This window comes from Cricetulus griseus, chromosome X (assembly GCF_003668045.3).
Source record: "Cricetulus griseus strain 17A/GY chromosome X, alternate assembly CriGri-PICRH-1.0, whole genome shotgun sequence".
Lineage (NCBI taxonomy): Eukaryota > Metazoa > Chordata > Mammalia > Rodentia > Cricetidae > Cricetulus > Cricetulus griseus.
The window spans coordinates 97682734-97706235 of NC_048604.1; the positions used below are offsets into that span (position 1 = coordinate 97682734).

Consider the following 23502-nt stretch of genomic DNA (forward strand, 5'->3'; position numbering starts at 1 on the left):
AACAACAACCTTTCATTACTCAAGTTCCACGTTACTATCCAAATTTTGTATAACTACATCAGCCCAAGAGTTGCCCAGGAGTACAGAGTGAGGTGGACATTAGAATCTTGAAACCTACCACATTGACCTGTGGACCTTGATTTTTCACCTTTGACTGAGTGCAGAGACTAATTTATAGCTCTTCCTGGTTTCAAATCAGTGATTCACAGGCAATTTAGGCCCCTCAATTTCCAGCTATAATGCTGTGTTTTGAACTGATGATATACTCTATTTCTTGTTCCAGAAGTTTCATGTTCTGGGTTTAACTCCTTGTAAAATGAGCTAACCCATATGCTGGCCAAGACTAACTTAGTTGGTAAAGCTAGCACCTCTTGAATTTCTGTTTGTTGGGTAGCTGTCTATATACTCTTTCCTATCTATTAAGATTTATTGAAACACAAACAGGATTATTGGGACTGGAGAGGCGGCTTAGTGGTTAAGAGAATTGGCTAATTTTCCTGAAGACCTGAGTTCAATTCCTAGCACCCACAAGATGTTCACAACCATCTGTAACTCCCTGGGTTCAATTTCTAGGATATACAGGCAGCTCACAACTGTCTGTAACTTTAGTCCCAGAGGATCCAACACCCTCTTCTGGTCTCCAAGAGCACACACACACACACACACACACACACACACACACACACACACACACACACACGGTACACAGACATACGTGCAGAGAAAAGTAAAAAAACAGGATTATTGTGCTTGTTGTGTCTTTATTTTTATTATAAAAGAAACTGATGTTGTGTCGGCACTGTAAGATGACTGGGGCTGGGGTAAGGTTTGCCACACAAACTTTATGGCCTGAAGTCAATCGTCAAAACTCGTTCTGTAAAGTTGTCCTCTGACCTTTACATGCACATTGTAGCACTCAAGTGCCAGTACTTTCTCTCATACACAGAAACACCCACATACACATAAAAGCTGGTATTTTAGGACTCAATACTAAACTTTATTTTTCTGAAATACCCACACACTACTGAACTAAATTTAGAACTTTTTAACTAACCAGCACTCAGGCTTTCTTATATGAATTGCTACAATTTTAGGTTTGAAGTAAATGACTCCCTTTCAGGGTGACAGCCACACTAACAGATAAGATGGCAGCCTTACCAACCTTTCTGAACAGCTTTTACTGAAGAAATTGATGCTGAGTCACAAAGAACAAGAGTGCCATCTTGTGGCTTATCAAAATGCACCAATAAAAATCCTTGTAGGATGGTGGCTCATGTCTGCAATTCCAGTACTTGGGAGGGTAATGGAGGCAAAGGGTATCCTTTGCAACATAATGAGTTGCAGACTACCCTGAGACAAATAAAGCTATGTCTGTAAAAGACCAAACCAACCAAATAAAATCTCCTTCCAAACTGTCTGCTTACAGATATTTAACACTTTTACAGAAACTCCTACAGGAAGAATCACTGGTCTTGTATAATATGTGAAGTTGCCCTATTATGAACTAGGCATGGCAGTATAATTTCAGAGGCTGAAGAGTCAGAGTGAACTACTACCAACCACCTCTGCTCCAGGACCATCACAACCCTGTGTTCATTAACCCTTTTTTGCACTTCTTATGTTATTTCATCTGTGTAGTCCTAAATAAAAAGTTAAAAGCAAAAGCACTTTTTGTTTTTCATTGTTGACTTTAGGATGAGCTAGTACAATTGAGGAACTGATCTTTGTGCTGTCTTTAATAATTTCCATTAATTTACACTAAGCAGCCACATGGTGACTCTGGGATGTCACATTCTGGACTATATTGCTACAACTCAACAATGTTGTTGGCATGTGCCTACTGATCAGGGACTGTTGGAAGCATTATGGCTTACAGACTGTGTCATATTAAAAAATGTTCTGTGCTTCTCTTAGAGTCAGGTGGGGATAAAACTAGAAAGGACTCCTGTAGGCTTTAGTCTGATGACTTGAAGGCAGGAAGTGGGGACCTTCAGATTGAAAATTTGGGGAGGGAGGTAGGTATCATAATGCCACAAGTCAAGACGGGCTCAGGTAGTCAGATTCTTCTGGAAGTGATGTAGGTGTTACAGCTGGTTCCAACAGAGCAGAAAAATATTATCTAAACAAAAGAGCTCACTTGGCAGTTAGTCCCAGCAAGCATGGAAGATTCTTCAGGACCAACTCCACATACAGCACACTGTAGATGTGGTGCAGCACAACTCAGATGGAGCCCACATCCAAGTCAGCAGTATTTATGACAAGTTCATAGAAATGGAGATTCTAACAGCTAGTTTTAAAAGCCAGAAAAAGCCATGCTTCATGTCTAGCAGGGAAATGTTACTGACAAATGAGTCAATGGAGAAGTACATTCCACACATCAGCTTGTATTCTTCCTCCTTGGAGATCCCTGATTGTTTCTTGCAGTGCCACTAACCATAGCGCAGACATGCCCCCTTCTGGTCTTCTGGTACAGGTTATGGGCAGTCATCAGAATGCTAATGACAAACCACTTCCCATTTCCAAAGTTTGTCATGTATTTTTTTTTTTTTTGAGCAGGGTCTCCCTATGTGGCTGGCCTCAAACTTAGAGATCCACCTGACTGCAGAGTTCTAGGATTAAAAGTGTGTACCACCATACCAGCCATTATGTATTCTTTAGACACATTGAAAACCCACTCTTACTTGTGGACAGTTCAGAAAAAAAAAACAGGCTAATGGATTTAGCATACTGGCTACATAATATACGTATTTTCCTAGTATATGCATAAATGAAATTCTCTAGGGTGTTGGCTTCTCTAGGGTGTTGGCTTCTAGATGTTCAATTCATATGACATTCCCTAAACTGTTTCCAGAGTGGCAGGCAAATCTGTATACTCAATAGCACTGTACAAATAAAAATCATGCAGGGGCTAGAGAGGTAGGTGGCTCAGTGGTTAAGAGTGCATACTGCTCTTGCAGAAGACCTGAGTTCTATTGCCAACACCCATGTAGGGAAGGTCAAAACTGCCAATAATATAATCCCAGCTCCAAGGGATCTGAAACCCTCTTCTGGCTTCAATGTACAAATGTGCAAACACACACATACATATTTAATTAATAATTTCTTAAGCAAGTAGGAAAAAACACGAGACCATGCAAATCTATCCTCTTTAAGTCACATGAAGATTATATTTCTTAATTTTTTTTCCCATGTAAGAGATACAAAATGGACAAGGCATGATGGATCATTCCTTCAGTGCCAGCATTCATGAGACAGCGGCAAATGCAAACAGATCTCTGCTGAATTCCAGGTCAGCCAGGGCTTCATAGTGAGACTGTCTTGAAAAGAGAAGGAAAGAGCAAAATAGCACCTCATTGTGGTCTTCCTCTCTGACCACTACATGAAGTCAATACCTCCACATGTCTTTATGGCCCATTAGGCTAAGTTATCTTTGTATCATCATTTTTTTCTACTTTTATGAAATGTCTCTTTTTTATCTGCTGCACTGCTTTCCACTGTTTTTTTTCCTTTCATATTTGTAGGTATTCTTTTTTTCATTTTTTTAAAGATTTTTATTTATTTATTATGTATACAACATTCTGCTTCCATGTATATCTGCACACCAGAAGAGGGAACCAGATCTCATAACGGATGGTTGTGAGCCACCATGTGGTTGCTGGGAATTGAACTCAGGACCTCTGGAAGAGCAGTCAGTGCTCGTAACCTCTGAGCCATCTTTCCAGACCCTTCTTTTTTCATTTTTACTCTTATTTTATTGTGCTAAATATTGGATTGAATATAAGACCTTGTACATGTAAGACAAATTCTTTACCACTGAGCTATACATCCCTAATCCTAGGTGTTCTTTCAGATGTACTTTGTAAAATGTTATGTGTATAGGCACTTTGCCCACATGTATACAATATTTATGTAGTACCTACAAAGGCCAGAAGAGGGCATCAGATTCCCTGAAAGTAGAATTACATCATGTTAGCTGCTGCATGGGTGCCCCAAGTCTTTTGGACAAGTAGCTAGGGGATCTTAATCCCTAAGCCATCTCTCAAGCCCCCTTCAGATATTCTTGGTACTAAGTCTTATTCTGTTGGAAATGTACCAGGTTTGTAATGTCATCTTTCAAGGTAATTTGAATCCCCTTTTTTCCCCTGGTACTACAGATTGAGCCTGAGGCTGGCACATGCTAGGCAAGTACACCACCACAGAACAGTATCTCCAGGCCTTTTGTTTTGTTTTTATTTTAAGGCAGTGTCTCACTATGTTGCCCATACAGCCCTTGAACTTGATGCTCTTGTCCCAGCCTCCTGAATAGCCAGCATTACAAGCCTACACTAACAGGCTCCAGTCTTTAAGGTATTTATTGAAGGGACACATTAACTTCAATAAGACCAATTTCTATATTTTTTTATTTATTTACTTGTTTATTACGTATAGGTCTATGTGCTACAACATGCCTGTGGAGGTTAAAAGATAACTTATAGGAGTCAGTGGTCTCCTACCATGTGTGTCCTGGGGATCTAACTCAGGTCATCAGGCTTGGTAGGAAGTATCTTTACTGAGTCATCTTGCTGGCTCGATTTTTTGGTTGTGTTTTGGAGACAAAGTCTTACTGTATATTGTATAGTCCAAACTGGCCTCAAACTCACAACAATCCTCTGGCCTCAGCCTCCCAAGTGCTGGAATTACAAGTGTGCACCACCACATCCAGACAACTTGTGTAAATTCTTCAAAAATATTTAATTTTGTGTTTATGTATGCATGCCTGTGTATATGTGTGTACACATACATGCAGGAACCCACTGGGGTCAGAAGAGGCATCAGATTTCCTGGAACTGAATTGGAGGTCCAGGCAGTTTTAAGGGACTACGTGGGTACTAGGACTCCAACCCAGGTCTTCTGCCAGAGCAGTAAACATTCTGAACTGCTGAGCCCAACTTGTATGTTTGATAATGCTTTTATGTTGTAAGAAACTCATCCCAAAGGTACTAAGTGGAATAAGAGTGCTTTCTGTGCAAATATGAATATATGAGTTCAAATCCCCAGTACCCACATAAAAAGCCAGGCATAGTTATATCCCTGTGTTATTTGAGGAATGCAGTAAAATACCCTGTCTCAAGACAATAAGATGGAAAGACCCAATGTCCTTCCACTGACCTTTGCCACATTTGTATCTCACACAAGAAAGAGAGATAGACTTGTTATCTCAACATATGAGTTACAGAAGGAGTAGTCTAAGGATAGCTTAGTCCATACATCAAGTTCCAGAACAACCAAGGATACATAAGTAAGACTCTATTTCAAACAACAACAAAAACAAAGCAAAAAGAAATCCTTTCTTTCAAAGTTGAGAAAATAACTATTAATAAATCTAAATATTATTTCAAAAAAAGTTTTTTGAGAGAAGGTCTTATGTATCCCAGACTCCCTAGGACAATGAACTGCTAATTCTTCTGCCTCTTCCTCTCCAGTCCTGGAATAACAGGCATGCATCACACCATGCAGTTTATGTAGTGCTGGGAATACAACCCAGAGCTTCATTCATGCAGGAACATGAGCATGAACACACACGCACGCACGCACGCACGCACGCACGCACGCACGCACGCACGCACGCACGCACGCACGCACGCACGCACGCGTTATAATACTGAGTTTTAGAAAATCTATGCCAGCCAGGTATGATGGCATATGCTTATAGTTTCAACTAGTCAGAAGACTGGCAGAAGGATCACTTGAGCCAAGAAGCTGAAGATTGGCATGCACAATAAAACCAGACCCTCAAATACAAAGGACAGGAAAAGGTCTACAAGGCAGTTTAGCACTAACAACTATGGTGTTCTCTATGTGCTAGAAAAATCAGCTGGGTATGCTGGCACATACCTTTAATGTCAGTGCTGAAAAGGCCGAGGCAGAGGCAGGCTGACCTCTATGAGTTATTTAATACCAACCTGATCTACATAGCAAGTTTCAGGCCTGGCAATGCTACATAGCAAGAACTTGTCTCTAAACACACACACACACACACACACACACACACACACACACACACACACACACACACACACACACACACACACACACACACACACACACACACACACACACAGACACACACACACACACACACACACACACACACCAAAATAAAATCATGAAACCAACAAAAGGCCTCAAGAAATCAGATTCTCAGCCGGGCGTTGGTGGCGCACGCCTTTAATCCCAGCACTTGGGAGGCAGTGGAAGATGGATCTCTGTGAGTTCAAGGCCAGCCTGGTCTCCAGAGTGAGTGCCAGGATAGGCTCCAAAGCTACACAGAGAAACCCTGTCTCAAAAAACCAAAAAAAAAAGAAAGAAAGAAATCAGATTCTCTTTCAATTTTTGCATGAAATATTTTACATTGTATAATACATCAAAATTATATTTTAAAAAACTTATCAAGCTGGGCAGTGGTGGCACACACCTTTGATCCCAACACTTGGGAGGCAGAGGCAGGCGGATCTCTATGAGTTTGAGGCCAGCTTGGTTTACACAGTAAGTTCCAGAACAGGCTCCAAAGCTACACAGAGAAAGCTTGTCTTGAAAACCCCCCAAAAAAGGCTTATCAAGCATACACACATATTCTGTTTTATTTTCATAGCCCTTGCAGTTGTGATTAAATACTCACAAGATCAGCATATTTCTTACAGAGAGCTGCCAGCTTCTCCTCTGGGGTTGAAAGGGTGTTTAGCGCTTGCATCAGCAATAAAACTTCTTTTCCTAATGATTAACAAGAGAAAAAAGAAATCCTGAATAATAAGATCAAATCTAACCTGTGAATTCTTCTACCAACACTTCCCATGTTCTAATCTCAGAACAAAATAACTTATACCTACAAATAGGAATATGGTATTTGCTAGCTCAGTTCTGAAAGCTATTTTGAGCTGGATGTGTTGGCTCAAACCACTAATTGCAACATGCAAGAGGATTCTCAAGTTCAAGAGCATCCTGGGCCACAGAGTAAGACCCTGTATCAGAAAACAAAAACCAAATCAAACAAACAATTTAAGAATGTAGATACGTGGAAGAACAATTGTTCACCATGTCCTGGGTTTGATTCTCATCAAGGTGAGGAGCTACTTGTACATTCTGGATTAATAGACTCTCCCTCCTCTATTACTCATCCATGCCCATCCCAAATTTCTACACTCACTAACCCTGCTAGCTAAGACTTCCGTTTTTTAAGATTGTATTTATTATGTATATAACATTCTGCTTCTATGTATATTTGCACATCATAAGAGGGCACCAGATCTCATAATGGATGTTTGTGAGCCACCATTTGGTTGCTGGGAATTGAACTCAGGACCTCTGGAAGAGCAGACAGTGCTCTTAACCTCTGAGCCATCTCTCCAGCCCCTAGCTAAGTCTTCTTATTGAAGAGGTAAACATTCCATTAGAAGTTTATGTTAAGACAAATGGCAAATTAAAAACAGCAAAGAAAAAATTTGAAAGTTCAGTTTGACCAAGTATAAATATAGACAAAGTTTCAGTTGGCCATATACTTTGCCTATCTCAAATGCACATACCTCTCCTATGTAGTTTCAGTAACTTACTTTCTGGTGAGTTACACTGTTATCCCAGTGTTAACAAATATTACCAAAAATAAAAGAACAGCAAGGTAACTCTTCCCTGTGAGGGTGTTTTAACAGTATTTTAAGGACTTTGGCAGGGAAAATGATGTAGGGACAGTGTTTCAAAATAGGTGACTTTTTTGAGATGGTATCTCAGTAGCCCTGGCTGTCCTTGAACTCACTATGTGGACCATATTGGCCTCAAACTCACCTACCTGCCTCTGCCTCCTGAGTGCTGAGATTATAGGTATAGGTCACTATGCCTGGCTTAAAATAAGATTCTGTTTTAAATTTATTTCTTTTTGTTTGTTTTTCAAGACAGGGTTTCTCTGTGTAACAGCCCTGGCTGTTCTAGAATTCGCTCTGTATACCAGGCTGACCTTGAACTCAAGGGATCTGCTTGCCCCTGCCTCCTGAATGCTGGGATTAAAGGCATTCGACACCATCAACTGGTACCTCTTCTATTTTTTTTGTTGTTGTTGTTGTTGTTTGTAAAGATAGTGTTTCTCTGTATAGCGCAAGCTTTCCTGGAATTGACTCTATAGACAAGGCTGGCCTTAAACTCAGAGATCTGCCTGCCCCTGCCTCCTAAGTGCTGGGATTTCTTAAGCTAGATGACAAATACCATTTTCTTTTTGTGAGATTTACTTTTATTTTATGTTTGTAAGTGTTTTGCCTGAATATATGTGGACCACATGCATACCTAGTACCCACAGAGGCCAGAAGAGGGTGTCTGACTCCCTAGAACTGGAGTTTCTAAGCCATCATGTGGGTGATGGGAACCAAACCCTGGTCCTCTGCAATAGCAGCAAGCCATTTCTCCAGCCCCCAGATAACATTTTCTTTCTTTCTTTCTTTCTTTCTTTCTCTCTCTCTTTCTTTCTCTCTCTCTCTCTCTCTCTCTCTCTCTCTCTCTCTCTCTCTCTCTCTCTCTTTCTTTCTTTCTTTCTTTCTTTCATTCTTATTTTTCCCAGACAGGGTTTTTCTGTGTCACAAACAGCCCTGGCTGACCTGGAGCTCACTCTGTAGACCAGGCTGGCCTCAAACTCAAAATAGCTCTGCCTGTCTCTGCCTTCTGAATGCTGGGATTAAATGTGTGCACCACCTCCACCAGGAACCATTTTCATTTTTAAAAATGTTCACTCTTACACACAAGCTATCTCAATGTGTGTACTTTAATAGCTCCAGTACATAGATTGCTATGGAAAGAAAAGAGCAGAGTGGTATTAAAATTGAATACTTTTTAATGTGAGCACAGTGATGGCTTGAGCCCTATAGCCCAAGAGTTCAGGCAAGCAGAGTAAGACACCTACCTCCCAAAAAAGGAGGAAACTCTCTCCCCCCTCCATTCCCTCCCTCCCTCTGAGTCAGGGTTTCTCTGTAGCTTTGGAGCCTGTTCTAGGAGGAAACTTTTCTATCCACATAAAATTTTATTAGTAAAACCCAAGACCTAATTAGCCCAAGATCAATAAGAACATTATAAGAAATCGGGGCAGTGGTAGCACATGATTTTAATCCCAGCACTTGGGAGCCAGAGGCAGGAGGATCTTTGACTTTCAGGTTAGCCTGATCTACAGAGTGAGTTCCAGGACAGCCAGGACTGTCACACAGAGAAACCCTGTCTCAAAAAGAGAGGGGGCTAGAGAAATGGCTCAGAGGTTAAGAGCACTGGCTGCTCTTCTAGAGGTCCTGAGTTCAAATCCTAGCAACCATATGGTGGCTCACAACCATCTATAATGGGATCTGATGCCCTCTTCTGACATAATGGCATACATGAAGATAGAGCACTCATATACATAAAATAAATAAAACCTTAAAAAAAAGAAACAAACCAAAAAGGAACATTATGAGAATTCTTAAACTCAAAGGGTTTTTCCATTTTGTTGTGCAGTACTAGGCCTTTTGTGTGTATGAAACATAATCTGCATACCATACTTCAGTTTTCTTTTTTGGATATTTGAGACAGGGTTTCTCTGTATAGCCTTGACTGTCCTGAAACTCTCTTTGTGGACTAGGCTGGCCTCGACTCAGAGATTCACCTGCCTCTGCCTTGAAGAGTCCTAGGATTAAAGGTATGCATCACTACCAGCAGCCAGTTTTCATTTATTTTTAACTTTTTAAAAAAAAAATTTGTTACCCAGGTTGACCTTGAACTCCTAGACTCAAACAATCCTGCCTTAGCCTCCAGAATAGCTGAGATGATAGGTAGGTACCATTCACCTATGTAAAATTTACTTTCAAAACACACCATTTATTTCTATAGTGTAACAAAAAGAGAAAAGAACACAATTTAATATATTCACACAGTTGTACAACCATCACAAATATATAATTGGGCAGTGTTTTCATTAACCCCCAATAGTAGTCACTTCTTGCTCTTCCATCTACCCCCAGCCCTGACAACCACAAATCTACTTTCTGTTTACACAAATTTTATAATTCTGGGTATTTCATACAAAAGAGAATCACAATGTATACCCTTTCATGTTTGGCTTATTTTACATTGCAAAATGTTCTGCTAGATTCATTTTTTGAGTCTATAATCAGTGACTGCTTCCATCCTTTCTATGGCTAAGTAATATTCTATCATATGGATAGATCACACTTTGTTTACTCATCATTACATGATGAATATTTTTTCTCCCTTTGGGCTATTAAGAATAAAGTTGCTATGAACTTTGTCTACAAACTTCTGTGTGAGTAATTTTCAATCTTCTTGGGTATATATACAGAGTTCCAGGATGACCAAGGCTGTACAGAGAAACCCTGTCTTGAGAGGAAACAAAAAAGAAAAGAAAAAAGAACTTTGAAGTCAACCTGAAGTATATGAGACCTTGTCTCAAAAAAAAACCAAAAATAAAAAATTAAGCATATTACATTCTTGATCTGAAACACAAACTATATAGAAGAAAAATATGCCTTTGAAAGCTGGTTAACAGACTGTCTATAAAATTTTATGTCCAGCCTTAAACTGACAAAATAATTGTTTTTATAAACTTTTTGATCAGCCTAGTAAAAACACAAATAAGGCAAGTCATTTGCCACTCTGTTTGAGAATTCTTGATTATATAGAGAGAAATAACTAAGCTTCCTATTGTTCTTTCCACCTCCTACACATAACTGCAGCAGACAAGCTGACTAACCTGAAGCAACAGGTGTTTACTTTAAACTGATGTTGTGTGTGTGTGTGTGTGCGCGCGTGCATGCCACAGTCATGTGTGGAGGTAAGAGGACAATATGTAGCAGTTGGGCTCTTTTTGACAATGTGGGTCCCACGGATCAGACTTAGGTCCTCAGGCTTAGTGGCAAGTACCTTTGAGCCATTTCACTGGCCCACAAATAGGTGTTTTATTTTTTTTCCAAGATAGGGTTTCTCTGTGAAACAGTCCTTTTCTATCTGGACTCACTTACTCGACCAGGCTGGTCTCAAACTCAGAGATCTGACTGTCTCTGCTACACAAGTGCTGGGATTAAAGACATGTACTACCAATGTCCGGCCAACACAATAGGTACTTTAGCTAAGCATGTCCAACCTGGCCATGTTCATGGTCTCCCGTGTCTCACACAATGTGAATAAAGTGAGCAATATATGAAAACAACATTCAACTACTGTATAGAGCTTATTACCTAAGGTCTTCTCTTTGTTCCTGCTGCACTCTGAGTCCTGCTGGCCATCAGGAGGACCTGTTCGAGCTTCTCGTCCAGGAATTTCTTCTCTTGATTCCTGTGCACGGAATGCTGAGCTCACCAAATTCATGTTCTTTGTTATAAAGTCACTGCCTTCATCCCCTTCCAATGAATGCGTCTTAGTTGTGCCACCACAACTGGAGTCTTGATGTTGAAGAATATCATTTGCTTGAGAGTTACAAAACATGTCTTCTTTCACTTCTAACCCACAAATTCCAGCTTCTTCCATTGTCTCAATTTCAAACTAGAGGGAAGGGGAGAAAAGATAGAGTTAAATGTAATCAATATCTATTAGCAATGGCATGCCATAGCTTGACAGCTTTTTTACTTAGTAGTTTGTGAATTCAATTTAAATAAGGTAGCTTTTAAGCTTCACTGAGACATAATCTAAACTGTTAAAAAAAAAGGTTATTAAAGTTAAAACAGAGCTGGGGTATAGCTCTGAGGTAGCAGTGCTTCGCTTCAAGAGCCCCTGGGTCTCATCAGGAGCACTTCCAAAAGTTAAAGCTAAAACAAGACATAACTATATGCTACCAAAGGAGGCAAATTTGCCAGTTAGTAATAAATTTAAACTTATTTCCCTATAAAAATTCACCATTTAAAAATAATTACCATCTTTTAAACAAGAAACTGTCCCAAGTTGATCAACATTAACTATCTTGTTATCTTAAAGATGATAGCACAGCTAGCTAGCTAGGTGGATATCCACCAAAAACTAACTCCCAAAATACCTAGCAGAATAGGCAGTAAGGGACAAGTGCCAGCACCCAGTAGTGGCACACTATATTCCTAGCCCCTTGACAGCTAAGTGAGACTCCCATGTTAGTCAAGGCTGTGAATGTCGCTTCATCGACCAGATTTTTACTCTCAGGTAGTTGAGGCTATGACTGTCATTTCAGCAATCAGATTTTTATACTCAGAAGGACATGTTCTTTGTCCTCCATCTCTTTCCCACTCTGGTAGAATAAAGAGGTCACCAAGGTACTATAAGATGGCAAGGCCAGACAACAAAAGAAGCCTGGCCCTGGCCCAAATTATTTATATATATATACATATATATACACATATAAATGACACTCTACCTGCAAAGAAAACACATATTAGTATATTGGGTAAGTAATAAACTTCTCTCATGTTATACCATAGAAATTGAGACTGGTATGTTAAATAGCTCTCCCTTTCACTAATACAAAAGGCATGCATCTAAAAACAAACCAAAAAGCATTTATTCTGTTTTTTTTCTCCCTTGAATCATTATTTTTACCTTATTCTCTTTTGTAATGTTTTTGTTCAAGACAGAATCTTGCTATGCATAGCTCAGGTTGGCCTAGAATGTGATACTCTTCTGCCTGGGCCTCGAGATTACAGGTGAGTACCACATCTGGCTAACCCTATTTCCTTGTCTTCTCCGCATCCTATTTGTTAATATTATTTGGCCACATGATATGTCACAACTGTAAACTCTACATTTCCTTTCTGGTTAAAAAGAGGATTTCCAGCCAGGCATTGGTGGCGCACGCCTTTAATCCCAGCACACAGAGGCAGAGGCTCATGGACCCCAGACTGACAACTGGGAAACCAGCATAGGACTGTTCCAGACCCCCTGAACGAGAATGTCAGTTTGGAGGTCTGGTTAATCTATGGAGCCTCTGGTAGTAGATCAATGTTTATCCCTAGTACACCAATGGACTTTAGGAGCCCACTCCACATAGAGGGATACTCTCAGCCTAGACACACGGGGAAGGTCTAGGCCCTACTCCAAATGATAAGACACTTTGAAGATCACCCATGGAAGGCCTCACCCTCCCTGGGGAGCAGAAAGGGGATAGGATAGGGTGTCAGAGCGAAGAAGGGGAGGAGGGGGGGAGAGGGAACTGGGATTGACATGTAAAACAAGCTTGTTTCTAATTTAAATTAAAAATTACTTTTAAAAAGAGGGTTTCTTCCTTTCTGAATACAATTGAGGTACAAGGTATTTAATACAGTTCTTTTACCACAAGAAGAGAAAAGATACATTAAAAAAATTAATGGGATTAGGGCTGTAGCTTAGTGGAAGGATGACTGATTGCCTAACATGTGCAAGGCCCTGGGTTCATGCACCAGCACCAAAAAGAAAACAAACAACAACAAAAACCAACAATATTTTTTCAAATTAGAGCTGCTCAGCCTGGTGGTTCACATCTATAATCCTAGCACTTAAAATGTTATAGCAGATGTGGAAGGAATTGAGGGAAGGAAAAAACATTGTCAAAATATAGTGTATATAAATTTTGTTTTCAACTAAGAATAAGTTAAAATAAATAAAAGGTTGCTTAGGAAAATTGAAGCAAATTCAAGACCAGCCTGAACTGTTTAGGGAGTTCCAGGCTAGTCCGAGCTACAAAGTGAAACCCTGGCTCAAAACAAAACAAAATTAATGGGAGCCAGACACTTAGAAAACTCAGGTAGAATTTTCAGCCTGAGCAAAGATAATAAAAACAATTAATGATAGAGCATGAATCTGCTTGTTAAGTCTTTTAGTACACGTTTGTGTGTATGTGTGTGTTGTGCACAAGCATGCCACAATAATATGTCAAGTTATCAGAGGACAACTTGTAAGAATTCGTTCTCTCCTTCCACCTTGTGGATCCCAGGGATTGAACTTTGGCTTTTAGGCTTGGTGGCAACTGCCTTAACCCACTGAGACACCTGTTATTTCCAATTGTAACATACCAGGGCTGGAGAGATGGTTCAGTGGTTAAGAGTATCCTTTTCTTCTAAAGGACCTGAGTTTTGTTCCCAGCAGGTCACACCTGCCTATAATAGCGCTAGCTTCAGAGGGACCCATTACCTAAAGTCTATAGAAGCAGTGTGCATACCTATACACACATGTACCCACATAATTAAAAGAAATATTTCAAACTGTAACATATCAAACTGAAGAGCTGAAAATGATCGAAGGACCAGTGCAGAAGGGAATGAAGATATTAAGGCAACTAATACTTATATTTTATAATCTAGGGTTGATATAAATCAATCACTGTGCTTTTGGGGGTAGTCACTAGTCCAACCTTGCCAAATGACTTTGAACTCCTGGTCTTCCAGACACCACGCCCCAGGTGCAGGCCAGTGACACTGTACTTTCTGGAGAACAAATTGGCATTGCAGTTCTTGGGCAATATGGATAGCTTCTAACCCACTTAATTCCACTCCCAGAATTTCACCCAAGTGTGTACATAGGTGCACTGAAAGGCCAAAAATGTTTAAAGCAACACTAGTTGGAATGGCTCTAAAACAAAATTCAACAGAAGAACTAATCAATTGCAATATGTTCAGACCATTGAGCAATGAGAATGAACTACTACAAATACAGCAGCATGACTTTCATGGACTAACATTGAGAGGAAGGCATCACAGAACACTTACTGAAGGGAACAATTTATATATAAAAAGAAGCTAAGAGAATGGATGGTAGTAGAATTGAGGCACTGGCTGAGTGGTGGTTGTGCATGCCTTTAATCCCAGCACTCGGGAGGCAGAGGCAGGAGGATCTCTATGAGTTCGAGACCAGCCTGGTCTACAAGAGCTAGTTTCTGAACAGCCTCCAAAGCCACAGAGAAACCCTGCCTCGGAAAAACAAACAAACAAACAAACAAAACAAAAGAAATGAGGCACTGGTTGGGCTTTCTAGAGTGCTTGGTAATATTTCTTGATATAGATGGGATAACACAGATGTTATCCTCCTAAACACGTAATAAATCCAAACATTCATAATTTGTGTACTTTTCTGAACAGACAAATGTTACTTCAAAGTTTGCTAAAAGTGTATAAGACACTAGGTGAGTTGGTACTCGCCTTTAATCCCAGCACTCTGGAGACAGCAGTTGTAAGTTCAAGACAAGCCTGGTTTACATGAGTTACATGTTAAGACCTGGCCTCAATAAATAAGTAAACAATAAAAAAAATAAAAATGATATCTAAAATATAAAATTGTATACTAATTTTAAAACTATATATGCTACAATTTAGGAGCTACAGATATAGCTCAGTGGTAGGATGCCTAAAACCAAGACCAAGGGTTCAATCTCTTGTACAGAAAACATATACAAGTTACAATTTATATACTACTTATTTGAGTAGTATCAGAGTCTCACTATGTAGCCCACCTGTCCCAGAACTCACTCTGTATACCAGGCTGACCTTGAACTCAGAGATCTGCCTGCTTCTGCCACTTGAGTGCTGGGATTGAAGGTGTGTTGTTACCATGCTTAGCTTACTTAAAGAGTTATAAGGAACAAAACAAATATTTTTCCCTAAAGTGACAAAAATCAGTTCCTATGAAAAGCAGCTACAATACTGAAGGAAGCAGGAACATTTGAGAAGCAACTGGTGGGTACCATGGTTGAGATATAGTACTAGATCCAGGTTCTGTGGTAGCAAGGCAATGATGCAGGACTGTCAAGTGCCTCCAGAGGAAGTTGAGGGAGAAATACGGATCGTGTATAGTCAGGCTGAGTTAGCTTCCTTGAGCCACAGGTTACAACTGGATGAAGAGGAAGACTTGCACAGTGCTCAGGAGCAGAAGCTCTAGAGAAGGCTGCAAAGACTGAGAGAAGTTTCGAGGTATTGAAAACTATGTCCTAGCTGGGCACATGCCTTTAATCACAGCACTAGAGAGGCAGAGGCAGGCGGATCTCGGTGAGTTCAAGGCCAGCCTGGTCTACAAAGCTACACAGAGAAACCCTGTCTCAGAAAAAAGAAAAAGAAAACCATGTCTTACATTTAAAAAATAGAACTTCAGGAAAGAAGTAAGCTCAAAGAACTAAGCCCACTGCAGGCAAGGGAAGTATCAAGTATGGAGGGGTGACTTGTATGTTGCTGACTATGGAAGGACATATGAGATGAACAGTGGAGTGACCTGAGCCAGCCGAGTCCTCTATTGACAAGTGGGATGAGCATATCAGACTGTCAGAACCTGAAGCATCTGAGATGAGGAAAAGTACTCTCAAAAGAAGACAAATATGGCCCTTCGCCCTGACCTCTGCTAATATGAATAAAAAAATACTCTCTTAGGAAAAAAAAAGAAGACAAATATGGGGCTGGAGACATGGCTCAATGATTAAGAATACTTGCTGCTCTTGCTGAGGAGCCAGGTTTGGCTCCCAGCACCTACATGGCAACTCACATTCAGCTGGAACCCCAGTTCCAGAGGATCTGACAACTTCTGTTTTCCACAGGCACAAAGCATGCATGTGGTGCACAAATATACATGCAGGAAAATACTGGAAAACATAAAAATATTTTTAAAAAAGACAAATATGACAATGAAATAAAGAATCTTATGGTAAACTAAGGAGGAAGACATCCATACTAAGTTTTGAGATTGGCAAGCAAACTAGAAAAGATAACTTAAGACTTGGAAAATAAGCTGAAATGCACCAAAAAGGAGTACATCTGTGCATGTATGTGCACCATGTACATTCCTGGTGTTCATGGAGGTCAGAAGAAGACATCATATCCCTTGGAACTGGAGTTCCAGATAGTTGTGGGTACTGGGAACCAAACCTGGGTACTCTTTCAGAGTAACAAGTTCTCTTAATGCTGGGCTAGACTCTTTGAACTGAATGAGATGTCTTGCTCTCCCATTACTATACTCCTACCTCTGACCCTGCCTCTGCCCTCCAGAAGCTGACCTTGAGTCAGAAGCTTGCTCTGCGAAGCCCCTTTCTTTTTGCCAACTCCTGTATCTCCTCCCAGAGATTCTGAGTAGAGACTGAGAACCTATGGGAAAAACACTTAAGAAAACATGAGCACAATTCCAAGAGTCTTTAAAAGAATGTTGTGGTATTATTATTCTTTTACTCTGTAGAAGGTAGCAGGGTTTCTCTGTGTAACAGCCCTGACTGTCCTGGAACTCACTCTGTAGAACTCAGGACCTATGGAAGAGTAGTCAGTGAGTGCTCTTAACCTCTGAGCCATCTCTCCAGTCCAAGAAATGCTTGCTTTCCTTCTCTTATTTTTTGGTTTTTCAAGACAGGGTTTCTCTGTATTGCTTTGGAGCCTGTCCTGGCACTCACTCTGTAGACCAGGCTAGCCTCGAACTCACAGAGATCCGCCTGCCTCAGCCTCCCCAGTGTTGCGATTAAAGGCATGCGCCACCATTGCCCAGCTGAGATGCTTTCTTAAAGACCAAAAGTAAACAAACAGTAACAATAACAAAATCCCTTGTACTTTTTAGTTTTTCATCTTCCCCATTAACCGTAGGCCTAGGTAACTTATATACTTTGCGTATATACTTTCACTACATATTTTCACCTATTCTGCATTTTCTACAAATGGAATCCAAGTCTGTGGCACTTCCTGACTTCTTTCATTTCACATGTATTCCATGCTGCAGCACCCATTAGTACTTCACTCCTAATGACTGAATACTACTTCACCGCAGACACAAACCACATTTTATTTATCTATTTGTTAATTAATGGGCATTTGAATTATTTCCAATTTTTGGCTATTATAACCAACTCTGCTATGAAAACTATTATATGTTTTTTGTGGACATCTCAACAGAGTATATAACCAGAAAAGCTGCCAAATACAACACAGACACTCCATTTAACCCTTTGAAAACTGCTGACCTCTTTCCCCAAGGCCACTATAACATTTGAATTCACCAGCTGTGCATAAGTTTCTAATGTTTCCATGTCCTTGCCAAGGCTTATTATCTGTCTTTTTAACTGTGCCCATCAAGAGTGCTATGATAGTAACCAACAATGATTTGGGTTTACATTTCTCTGAGATTTAAGATGTTTGGCATCTATCTTCTGCTTATTAAGCAAATGTATACTTTCTTTGGGAAAAAATCTATTCATATGTTTTATCCATTTTATAATTTAGTTACTTGTTACTTTGTTATATTTTATATAACTAGATCACTGGTAAACATTTTTATCCATTTCTGATTTTTTTTGCCCCAATTTGGAAAAAAGGCACAATTTTGCTTATTTTAAAATGTCAAAGGAGATTGAATTAAAAGTTATTTATGGGCCAGTAAGATGGCTCAGCAAGAAATTGGGGGCTGGAGAGATGCCTCAGAGGTTAAAAGCGCTGTCTGCTCTTCCAGAGGTCCTGAGTTCAATTCCCAGCAATCACATGGTGGCTCACAACCATCCATTATAAGATCTGGTGCCCTCTTCTGGTGTGCAGATATACATGGAAGCAGAATGTTGTATACATAATAAATAAATAAAATTATTTTAAAAAAGAAAAAGGGCTTAATCACAAGCCTTCCAACACAAGTTCAATCCTCAGGTCCCACATGGAAGGAAAGTACTGAGCCCTCTGACTTCCACATATGTTGTATGCCCACACAGATAAACACTAAATAAAACTAGTTAAATTGTTTTCTAAGTCGTTCTTGTCAGGTGTACTGGAACAAATCTGTAATGCCAGCACCCAGAAGGCAGAGGCAGGAGGATTGCTACAAATTCTAGGCCAACTTGTCTACAAAGCAAGGTCCAGGTTACTCTGGTCTAAAGAGCAAGGCCTTGTCTCAAAATTTTGAAAACTAAATGAATATATAAATACATTTAAGTTATATTGAAAGGCTGGGGAGATGGCTCAGTGGTAAAGACCTTTTAGAAAACATGAAAACCTGAACTAGGTACCCAGCGGCAATATAAAAAATACACACCAGTAATTCCAGAGCTGTGGAAAGTGGAGACAGGAGAATCAATGGGGCTTGCTGGCTACCAGTTTTAACTCCAGGTTGAGTGAGAAACTCTCTCAGAGGAATAAGGTAGCAGATGATACAACAACAGAATATCTCAGTCACCAGGAAGTGGTGGTGCACACCTTTAATCCCAGCACTATGGGGTGGGGGCACACAGAGGCAGGAGGATCTCTGTGAGGTTGGGGCCAGCCTAATCTACAGAGTGAGTTCCAGGACAGCCAGAGCTACACAGAGAAACCTTGTCTCAAAAAACCAAACCAAACAAACAAAATGAACCCAGTCCTCTCTTCTAAGTACACACTCTCCTACTTAAAAGAACTTGGCACAACTATCCTGTAATTTCAGCATTGGGGAGGTAGACAGAGAAGAATCATAGGACCTTGAATGATTGAAGAAGACACCCAACACTGGCCCCTTGCCTCAGCACATGCATGCACACAAATATGTGCACATATGGGCATATATATAATACACACAAAAACCCATTATTGTTTTCAGATTAATAATATATAGTTACTCTTAGCATATAATGAAAAGACAATTTAAAGACTTAAGAAAAGCAATGCGTGGTACCACACACATGTAGTCTCAGCACTCAGGAGAAAAGAAGACAGATCTCCATGACTTTGAGGCCAGCATGGTCTACATAGCAAGTCTCAGGTCAGCCAAGGCTACAAGGTAAGACCTGTCTCAAAAATAAAATTAAATATAAAGACTGAAGGACCAAAGACAGACTCAGCAAAGATGGCTCAGAAAATAAAAAGGGCTTATTGCACAAGCCTCACAACCTGAGTGTTATCTCTGAAACCACATAAAAGCACAAAAATATATCAACTCCACAAAATTATCTTCTGATGCCCCCACACACCATGGCACATCCACATACATACACAAACACTATAATAAAAACAAGGGGAAATTTTAATGCCAAAAACAACCACCCCGCCAAAAAAACACTCATCCAACTCAAAATGGCTAATGGCATTCAGCATAAAGATGGTACACAGTGTACCATCACACCTCAGGTTTTCCTTCTAATTTTATGCTGTCTGTGGTAGTTTGAATGTAATTGGCCCCCATAATCTCATAGGAAATGGCATTATTATGTGTGTGACTTTGTTGGAGTGGGTATGGCCTTGTTGGAGGAAATGTGTCACTGTGTGGGAGGGCTTTGAGGTTTCCTATGCTCAGGATACCACCCAGTGTCTCAGTCAACTTCCTGTTGCCTGCAAGATATGGGACTCTCAGCTACTTCTCCAACATCATGCCTGCCTGCATGCTACCAAGCTCCCCACCACGACAATAATGGACTGAACCTGTGAAACTGTAAGCAAACCACCCCAATTAAATATTTTCATTTATAAGAATTGCCATGGTCATGGTGCCTCTTTACAGCAATAAAAACCCTAAGACACTGTCATTCCCTGTGTAATTAATATTTTCAATTTTTTGTTTTGTTTTGTTTTCTGAGACAGAGTTTCTGTGTGTAGTCATGTCCTGGAACTTGCTCTGTAGATCAGGCCTCAGACTCAAAGATCCACCTGCCTTTGCCTCCCGAGTGCTAGGATTAATGCATGTGCCACCACTACTCACTAATTTTTCAATCTTTGTAGCTACCTCTACCTCTGAATTCCTGCCATATATCAAAGGAAGTTCCATTATTATTGTTTTATCTTTAAACAAAGGCAGGACTCTTTTCCCTTCTCTCCTAGTAACTAATTCTGATGCAGTAGTAATGTGGAATTTTTCATATTTGCTAATGAAAGACTTACTTTGGCTCTATAAAAACTTTCTGCTTTTGAATAAGCCTAGTTCCAGCTAAGGTTGAAATCAGCAAATATTACTGAAATAGCAAGCCCATTTTTCTACTCTCCATTTTTACCAGTGTACTTCAAGCTCTATACTAAAATATTAAATATGAAGCAAATTTTTAGGCCAACATGTGAATGATTTCCCAGTTCATGTTTCTTCAAGAGTATTCTGTATAATGTATGTGGTCAATGAAATTTCTTACCCTGGAGGCTAGGATATAGCTAAATTTGTAGAAAGACCTGCTGGGTTCAACTCCCAGCAGCAATTCAAACCTGATATGATGGTACAGTGCATGCCTACAATTCAACACTTGGGAGGTGAAGGCAGGATGATCAGAAGTTCAAGGTCAACTTTGGATATATAAAACCTTATTTTAAAAATAAAACAAGCCGGGCGTTGGTGGCACATGCCTTTAATCCCAGCACTCAGGAGGCAGAGGCAGGCGGATCTCTGTGAGTTCAAGGCCAGTCTGGTTTCCAGAGCGAGTGCCAGGATAGGCTCCAAAGCTACACAGAAACCCGGTCTCGAAACCAAAATAAATAAATAAATAAATAAATAAATAAATAAATAAATAAAAATAAAACAAAAAAGAAAGTTGCTTTCTTATTGTCTCATAAACATTCTAGGTGTTATTTTCTTTCATACAGTCTTTTTTTATTTTTATCTTTCCTTTCATTCTTTCTTTTATTAAAAATATTTTTCTGCTCATATAATATATTCTGATCACAGATTCCACTCCCCCAGCTTCTACCAGATCCTCTCCACCCACCCATCCATCCATCCTTCTTTCTTTCTCTCTCTTTAGAAAACCAGAAGGTAAAACAAAATAGTGTTCTCATCAGTGGAAGGTGCTGATCATACAGTCTTTTCTATAAACAGTATTTGTAGCAGTTAACACAGTGACTACTATAGACAGGAACCATGGTAAGCACTTCCTATTATTAACAAACTTCATCTACACAAGGTCATGATGAAAGTTTTATCACTTTCTTGCACCAATAAACAAACTGTGGCATGGCAAAGTGCATGGTCAAAGGTTACTGTATATTGCAGGTTAAAGATTTGAACCCTAGCAATTTAAGTTTCTCAGTCCATATTGGTAACCTCAACAACTGTTTTATAATTATCCTCTATCTATTTTTATACAAACATCTTTGTACTGTGTCCTAGCCATCTTACCGCAGTCTACTTAGTAATAAGGAGAAACTGGTCACAATGTCACACATCTGTAATCTCAACACGTTCAAGGTCAAGGCAGGAGGATCAAAAACTCTAGCCTAGCATGGGCTATACAAAGAGGCCCTGACTCAAAACAAACAAAAAGCAACAATAATGGAAAGAGATGCTCTGAAACTACTACTTAAAAAAACAAACAATGAGTTTGGTAAGCTTGGTAGTACAGCACTTGTTTAGCATGTACCAGGCCCTGGGTTCAAATCCTAATACCAAAATTTTTTTTAAAAAGTGTACACACACACACACACACACACACACACACACACACACACACACACACACACACACGTTTTTTGAAACAGGGTTTCTCTGTGTAGCCTTGGCTGTCCTGGAAATTACTCTGTAAAATAGGCTGACCTTGTGAACTCACAGAGACCTGCCTACCTCTGCCTCCTGAGTGCTGGAATTAAAAGCATGGACCACCACTGTTCAGTATGCCCTATATTTTATATACACCCTATATGTGTGTTCATGTGTAAATATATATATTGTGCATATATATGCACAATAAAATGTTGAAAGATTTTTTAAATGGTTATTATTTTTTTATAACATTATAGTGTATATCTATAATAAACCGCTTGAGAGGCTTAGGCAGGCCAAATGTAACAAGCTTGAGTCCAATCAGGTCTTATATTATATAGCAAGATCCTATCTCAAAATACCAGGGAACGGCTGGTAAGATCAGGTAAAGACACTTGCTACCAAGTGACAATCAGAGTTCAACTTCCAGAATTTACATGGTAGAAGAACCAATTCCCCCAAGTTGTTCTCTGACCTCCACTTGTGTGTCATGGCACATGCAAATCTACACACATGAACACATGAGAAATAAATAAATGTTAAAAATAAGCAAAACACCTAGGCATAATAATTTATGCCTATAATCCCAGCACTTGGGAGGCTGAAGAAGCAAGATCACTTTGAGTCTGAGTAGCCCAGACTGGACTACAGAGTTAATTCCAAGCTATCTAGAACTATATACCAAGACATCTGTCTCAAAAAAAATTAGGGGTCTGGAAAAATAGCTTAGCAGTTAAGAGCACTGGCTGCTCTTCCAGAGGACCCAAGTTCCATTCTCAGCACCCACATGGAAGCTCACAACCACCTGTAACTCCAGTTCTAGGGACTCCACTACCCTCTACATGTGTGCCTGGTTTTCACGGAGACAAAAAAAAAAAAAAAACCCACACTACTACCCCCCAGAAAAATCCACCGAAATATTAGCAAAAATAAAGTAAGTGTACAATTCAAATCAGCCTCTTCTTTGGGGGGCAGGGTCTCACTATGCAGCCCTACCTGGCCTCAACCTCACAGAGATCAACCTGCCTCTGCTTCCTGAGTACTGGATTGCAGGTATGCACCACCATACCCAGCCTCAATATTTCCTTAAACAGTGCTATGTTTTTCTGTGTTGGGACAGAAGAACCAAATAAAATTAAAAGGATTTTA

At 39.9% G+C, this 23502-nt stretch overlaps 1 protein-coding gene across 5 annotated transcripts in view; it reads right to left on the bottom strand.

Annotated features, from left to right (window-relative positions):
• Window positions 1-23502, bottom strand: part of Txlng (taxilin gamma) — a 53186-nt gene that overhangs the window by 17158 nt on the left and 12526 nt on the right. For all 5 annotated transcript variants that reach the window (XM_027432763.2, XM_027432764.2, XM_035449699.1 and 2 more), the window contains exons 2-3: window positions 11232-11535; window positions 6659-6750 (exon numbers count right to left, since the gene is read on the bottom strand). In XM_027432763.2, coding sequence (XP_027288564.1) covers window positions 6659-6750; window positions 11232-11535 — 396 coding nt within the window. The remainder of the gene's footprint in view (window positions 1-6658; window positions 6751-11231; window positions 11536-23502) is intronic.